The sequence below is a fragment of the Beta vulgaris genome, chromosome 1 (assembly GCF_026745355.1).
Source record: "Beta vulgaris subsp. vulgaris cultivar EL10 chromosome 1, EL10.2, whole genome shotgun sequence".
Classification (NCBI taxonomy): Eukaryota; Viridiplantae; Streptophyta; class Magnoliopsida; order Caryophyllales; family Amaranthaceae; genus Beta; species Beta vulgaris.
In genome coordinates, this window is record NC_079202.1 from 29889580 (window position 1) to 29896856 (window position 7277).

The 7277-nt window shown below is 35.6% G+C and overlaps 1 protein-coding gene across 1 annotated transcript; it reads right to left on the bottom strand.

Annotated features, from left to right (window-relative positions):
- Nucleotides 1–722: 722 nt before the first annotated feature.
- On the bottom strand, nt 723–6902 carry LOC104884536 (probable protein phosphatase 2C 12). The gene is made up of 10 exons (XM_010669213.4): nt 6629–6902; nt 6244–6525; nt 5586–5757; nt 5193–5346; nt 5046–5109; nt 4074–4181; nt 2622–2747; nt 2085–2320; nt 1701–1900; nt 723–1610 (listed from the first exon to the last, which is right to left on the bottom strand). The coding sequence occupies exons 2-10, from the start codon at nt 6439–6441 to the stop codon at nt 1585–1587; spliced, it is 1284 nt and encodes a 427-aa protein (XP_010667515.1). The 5' UTR covers nt 6442–6525; nt 6629–6902; the 3' UTR covers nt 723–1584.
- Nucleotides 6903–7277: the final 375 nt, after the last annotated feature.

Genomic DNA, 7277 nt, shown 5'->3' on the forward strand with positions numbered 1-7277 from the left:
TTCAGATTATCTTCGCCAATCTCCTGATTAATCATCTCGTCATCAATGGAGTCAGAATCTCCCTTTTTTGAGGTTATCTTCTGTCGCAACGATTTTGGCCTACTTGATTCCTCTAACTCTTCCCTCTTAGCTGAAGAATTTGTAGCCAGTTGACGGCGAGTTTGAGCCATAGCTCAGGCGCAAGCACCGCGAACCACCAACAATGGCGGGAATTGGGTCTTAAACTAGAGAGGTTCTAGTGAGAGAGAGAGAGAGAAAGAGTATGTACCAGATTTATGATTGTTATTCCATAAAATATATAGTTGTTCATATAGAACTGATAACACCGACATATACTTAGACATAACGTAATACTAAAAGAAAATTTAAACCTAATCATCAATTGCTTGATAACGGGGTAAAATAATGTTTTTAAACTGAAGAATATCTCCATCGTTCTAATTAATATCCTCAAAATAATCATGACATACCTTATAAGTCCTTGGAGGAGTGCATTGGACCTCATATAAAATCATATTCCAAAAATCAAAATATGGCTGAAAACCATCAATTATAGTATTAACCTTTTCGACATCAACCCATACCTTGTTGCTTCTATTGTTTTCATAAGTGAATATAGTAGATACATGACCTTCACAACCATAGATTCAACATCAAGAAAATTATAATTTGATGTTTATTTACTAGTCCACAGCTGGCAATGAGTGTTGTACATGTTGTGATTAGTTGGGTAAATAATAATCAATGAATAAAACTAGAAATAATAAATATCAATTACATTCTGTCCTATCATTGTCATTGACTAAAGAATTTCCAACAACGAAATATTATATTATTGCACATGTCTAAGTTGACTGCCACCTTGCATAGCGAAATTGATTACATAAGCCACGCATAATTAACCTTCAACAATGTGATTAACAACTGGAGCTGAACAAAAATGTACTAAAAGAGATCTATAATTTGATCAAACCATGAACTTCTCTACTGCATTAGAAATGTGAACAACTTCCTAGCTAGTTACTTAAAAATTCTTAAAACAGGTGCTATATTTTTTAACAAATTGGTTGAGTAAGCTCAAATAAATTTTGATCTATAATGAATCCTATGTGTACGTACTTAACTCTGTATAGCTAGTACAACTGAATGCCCCTTTCACATAGTATACAGAGGGAATTCTTTGTATGGATGTATACAGATAGGCGATAGCTGCATTGACCAAAAGAAGCAGGAAAGAGACCCAATACCTCCTTCAGCCGAGCAGCAAGCAAAGAGGGTTTATCAAACCTTCCACTAAACTTTCGAGGGAGGCTCTCGTAATCAGCATGCTTTTAAACACTCACCAATCAGAAGCAGATGCCTAAATTAGGTTAGCCACTTCTAAATATGAGATTCCGACATGAAACAACAAATAAGGAGGGAAGAGGTCCAAACAGCAAACCCAAATGAACCCAGATGCTTCAACTCTTTATACGTCAAAGAGAGAAATTGAAGCAACTGATAAACCTTCATTTTTCCACATTCTTCATCACTGGCATAGCAAAAGCTCGGAATTTGCGAACCACTTTCCGATATTAATGCCAACTAGTCGCTATCACTGTTATATCTATCTGCAGAAGGAAAGAAACAAAATGAATCAAGGAAATCCATGTGATGCTATGTAGCTCAATAACAAAGTATATGCAGCTATTAAAACTTACTTCCAGACGGTCTTTTCCCTTCCATGGCTTCTCTTTTTTCTTGGCAACTTTGGCACAAAAAAGGACCATCCCAGGGGCGAGTTTTTCGATTCGAAGAGCCAGCATGTACTGAAATACCGTCTCCTGGTTTAATCTCAACTTGACAAATTGCACACATGAACAACTTAAACATATTGCAAAGTGGGTATTTGGTATCCAGCCTGCAAGCCAAAAGTAATACTGTTAGAAACACAGCTATGCTGCTTAAGTTCAAAATGCTGAGCCACAAAAAAGAAAGCATTTAAAAAATGACGAAGACTCTAAGACTCTCGAATTGCCAAAAAAAAAAAAAGACTCAGACTATCAAAGGAAAGGCAGAGTGAGAGATGAATTAAGAGATCAAACCTTTTTGTAAGACATGCAGATCCATCTTCAAATATCTCTTCAACCATATCTGGTTCCACATACTCTCTTTCAGAATGGGAAGTTGACTCAGCTGACTTCTTCCGGAACATGGCCTTGAATACTCCTTTTACTGGTTTTTTTGTGGCAGGCATAGGAGGGAGATTCTTCTCTGGTGGAAAAATATCAACCACAATGCAGGTTGTATCATCCCTGAGACCCTTTACCTGCACTGCTTCCTGCAAATGGTACAGGAAAAACAGAAATAACCATTATTACACAATCACAATGAACCATGTGGACCACCAAAAACATTTATACCTTTTCCACACTGATTAAGAATCGGAGAATAACCCAAAAACCCGCATTAAGTCAATGTATCTGATTTTAGATCATATTTGAGATTTAAACAAGCGTAAACTAGGAAAAGTAGTCATCTTCTTTGCAATTATAAGTACAAAAAAGAAATTGGTTTGGTTAGAGAAAGTTTGAGACACATTTACTTTGAATCAAAGGGGGTATAGCTAACATTGAGCATACCTTGACAATATGAGCAGCTGCAGTCTCTGCCGCCATCGTACGAGAGCAATCAACTACTGCTTCAAAACTTAAAATATCCCAAACACCATCACTGGCGATAATAAGCCTACCACCAGTATTCGACAGCTGCAGAATTTGCATGGAGATTCATCAGAAACTTGGTATACCAAATATTTTAGTTACATTAACAGACAATAGATATAAGAAGTCTAGGCAAAGATTGCCGTGCACTAACTTACAATAGGATTATAAAAACTTAACCCGCAAAAGGTCGGAATTCACCTTAAATAGGACAATTCAGCTCCATCTCACATTATATTATTGTGAGGTAGTCTCATATCAAAATGGGACCAAGAGGCAAGATATATACATGCTTCCTCCGTAACGAAATAGATGTCACACTTTTCAAATCACACTTTTCTAGGCAATTTTTTAAAAAAAGGGAAAGATAGAGAGATAGAGGGAAAGAAAAAGAAGACACATGTGATAGGAGAGATATCGAGAGAGATTATTGCCTAAAAAGGAAGTGTAACATCTATTGTTACAACCATATATAGAAAGTGTAACATCTATTTTGTTACGGAGGAAGTATATCAACATTGTTGACCTTCATTTTCAACATCTTCAAACTCTAAGAATATCCATCTAACAAGTCTTACTATCATAGGTGACAGGTAAACATCCACATCTTCATACAAGGGCTTGTTTGTTATCCTTTTTTTTTTTTTCTACTTTTCAATTTTTTTTCTTCTTTTTTTAAAAATAAAAAGATAAATATGGAAACTACAAAAAGCAGTTCCGGATTTTTGTTGTGTCAATTTCAAATATAAATAATATAGTAAGAAACAATTTGCCTAATTTTAAGTTTTTTACAGCTTATATCATGAGTTTTAAAATCTTAATATCAAGGAAAAAAAAAAAACTGGCAGTTATTCCGATAGGTCCCATAATTTCTCCTTATTTTTATTAATATTTTCAAAATGTCGGCAATAGGTGTGACCATTTATCCTGAACACCTAATAATTTCAGATGCTTTACTTATGGGTAGACAAGTACCCATGTAGTACTTCCACCACAAGCAGAAGTAGGTTTCACCAATGAATCCTAAACATATTCTTAGTGACGCATCAAAGGCACACGATATCATAAACGGCATCTCAAAGTCTCAAACCATTTGAGTGGCGAGCTTACCTCTCTCATTCCTAATAGTCACTTTGCTGTACACCATCTAGAATTCAATAATCCCTAAGGTGGTCTGGAAATTCTAACTTCACTGTGTTCAAGCATCATAGCATACAAACCAAAAGTAACTTAAAAAATCTCAGGCACTTCAGGATATTAAATATATATTTTAAACAAGCTTAATCTAAAACAAGAGTTTAGGACCTGTCACGTGAAGAATGAAGATGATAACTATGCAAAGAGAAATAGACTAGGATAGAGTCAACATACCCTCACTTGTTTCACATAAGGGATCGGGACTATAAACTCGCCAACATCCCTATCTCCAATTGATCGAGATAGACACAAGCCACCAGGCCAACATCTCAAGGGACCAATCTGTACACAAATGAATAAGTTCTCGAATGGTAACAATATTAAAAAGGCAGGGGGTAGGGTGGATTAAATTTTTAAAAAAACTCATATTGCATAAAATAAAACCAGGTATATTGCAATGAATTGGCATAATTAAACATCCCATCCACCACACTAAAATTACCTCCAAAGAAGCAGCATCCATTAATTCTTAGTGCTGAAGATGCTTTGTACTAATACTTCTAGTAAGTTGTGGACAGATTTTAATAATATCTAAAGGAAGAAAGAAGCTCCAAATGACCATTAGAAAAGAGCTGCATTACAACAACAATTGCTCCAAAGGGGTAAACCTAAAGGTCGAATGTCAACTCTTAGACACAGGTCAGCTACCCAAATACTCTACCTCCAATCCGAGTCCACATTTCCTCTTCTCTACTATACTAAGCATAAGGTATTATGCACCCATTCTCCTTGACCACTACATCACATGGTCATCCATCTTTTCTTTCATCAATCATATAATTTCAGCATGATCATGCTCCCTCTAAAATTAAAATATAACATTACAGGTGACAGAATCAAGTGGTTATCATAAATCAGTGGGTGATTACAGAGGTCACTTACTCTTATAACACCTGATTTATGCTATTGTCTACATTGAGTATTTATGACACACATCTCTGATACTATTAATTCAATAAAAAGCGAAAAATGTTTACTATATCAACCATTTCTAACAACTTTGAAACACTTGGCAAGTCCAAAAGGCATTTATGAAAGCAACAAAGCAGATGACAAGAAGATGCCCTAAACAAATATAAAAAACAGTATCAAAACAGAAGAAATAAATCCTCGACTGAGAAGTAAGTTGTTAAGAAACAAAAATACCTCTGTTCCACCACCAGTATTAAGCCGACCAACCTCACCCCCAGAGGCTGTGACCCGTTCCCTCCTGATTAAAGTAAAACCAAAATATTAATCTCAATTGTAGCTCAGATTTCAGGTCATTAGTCGTAAATTGTTAGTACAACTTACTCTTCTGCATTGCTCTCAAGCCTGTGATCAGCCGACAAACTAAAAATCTCACCCTCCGCAGATTCAAATATGCAACGCGAGTCCCCCAGCGATGCTACAGTTACAGACCATCCTTCAATAATAGCAAAGGTAACAGTAGTTCCCGAAGCTTGTCCTGAGAAGAAAGCCACCCCACTGGTGTTAAGGTTACCTCTTTAAGAACCCCCTCAATCCACAGTTTTAAACACAATGACTTTCATATGACTCCAAATCAATTCAATAAGTCAAATAACTGCTCACAAATTCACCCAATATCGTCGTTATATACTAACTACCATATTAATCAAGCTCTTCAAAATTGAGATGGACAAAAACCCCAATTTTAATACAATTAATTTACAATAACAAATTTACCTTTCTCTAAAAAATCTTTATCAGTTTTCACAAATCCTGCAACCAAGGCCCTTGGAAGCGCAGCTACCCAATCATCTCGGTTAAGATCTGTTGGCATCGCACTTAAAACATTGCTTAAAAGATGTTCTTTAGTATATATTGCAGCCGCAGATCCATTATGTCCATCAAACATCTGCAATAATAATAAAAACTTTCTCCCATCAATCTCATTCAAACCAACAGTTTCTGGCCCACAAACAACCCAAAATTTTCGTACAAAGAATCACATCAATAATAATCAACACCAATTAATAAACATTCACATTTCACAATTTCCCCCTTAATTGACCAAAAACAAATCATTCAGGGTGTATTCTCTTGACCTAACATAAAAATAAGTTTCAGTACGGTGAAATCAGGGCTCATCAGGTCAAATCAGGCGAAAGAAAATACACCCCGAATTCAAGGATATGCGATCAAAATTAATTACAATTTCCACCTTTATTAACCCAAAAAAAAATAAACATTCAGTGTGTGTTCTCTTTACCTTACCAAAAAAAAAAATTACATTTCACTGTTGATCAGGTCGAATCAGGTCAGATAAAAGAGAAGGCAGGCGAATATAAGAGTCAAGTAAATGCAATCTAAATAGATATACAAGTTAAAATAGAGTTTGTACCCCGAAAACTGAAAAAGTGGTAACACCATCGCCAACAATACGTTGGCATTCGGTCTTCAAAAGCGTATAATCCTCGCCTTTTTTGCTTTGATTAGCTTGTCCATAACTAAGTTCTGGATTCTCAATTCTCTCACTATTCTGCTCTCGCCTCAACAATACTGATAAAGGAACCGTTTGATGTTCGCCTCTCGACGACATCGTTTTATTGTTTTATAACCTTACCAATATGAATCGATTTCCTCAAATCACAAATCAAATCTCAAATTCCTTCTTCAATGCATACTACATTAATCACATAACACCAAAAAAAAAAATTGATCAGGAAAAACAAATGTAATGTAAAAAAGTTAGCAAATCAACGAAAATCGAAACATGGAAGATTTACCAAAGATCGAAACGGCGTTATCGAGAAACGCGGATCCCGGCGAAACGCGGAAATTCCATTGTTGTTGAGAGAGAGAATGGGGAAGAGAGGAGAGAGAAAGAGAGTGCGAAAATGGTGGTGTATTAGTTTTCTTTTTGTGATTTTTTGCGTTCTTATTATTATTTGGTTTTTGGGATTTCATTTTTTGGGGGGTTTTCTTTTTAAATTTTGATTTTCCAGATTATATCTCTCTGTGTTGTGTCTTGTGTGTGTATAGGTTCACTTTGGATTTAATTTTCTCTCTCTTCAAGTCAGTAATATGACATGTCAAATACGCATCGACAACGTTCACAATTCGGCGCTTGTTCCAGCAGCATTTTAGGCGGAGTTTACCTTGCAAATGGGACCTACATTATTAAAAAAAAACCTACCTTTCTTTCAATATCTATTTTTTTGTTAGTCTATTGACTATATGATCATTTGCATGTTCAGGTTATCTTGTAGATAGACTTTTTATGTTTCAACAAGAGTAGGGGCAAGGGTGTTGAATTTTTGGTAATGGATATTGTAATTAACAGGAACGAATGAATCAATGGTCCTGATTTTTGCAGATTTTTTTTAATAGCTAGGAGCCTAGGATTTGGTATGGCAAGGGACACTTTTTAATTGT

Bases quoted from the DNA above. Each gene is read 5' to 3' on its own strand.
- LOC104884536 (XM_010669213.4), bottom strand. From the start codon at position 6,441: ATGTCGTCGAGAGGCGAACATCAAACGGTTCCTTTATCAGTATTGTTG. The intron at 4,182-5,045 runs GTATTTTTGTTT...ATTTGTGTACAG, and splicing joins ATACTGGTGGTGGAACAGAG to ATTGGTCCCTTGAGATGTTG. The intron at 1,611-1,700 runs GTAAGTTTTAAT...TTCCTTCTGCAG, and splicing joins AGGGAAAAGACCGTCTGGAA to ATAGATATAACAGTGATAGC.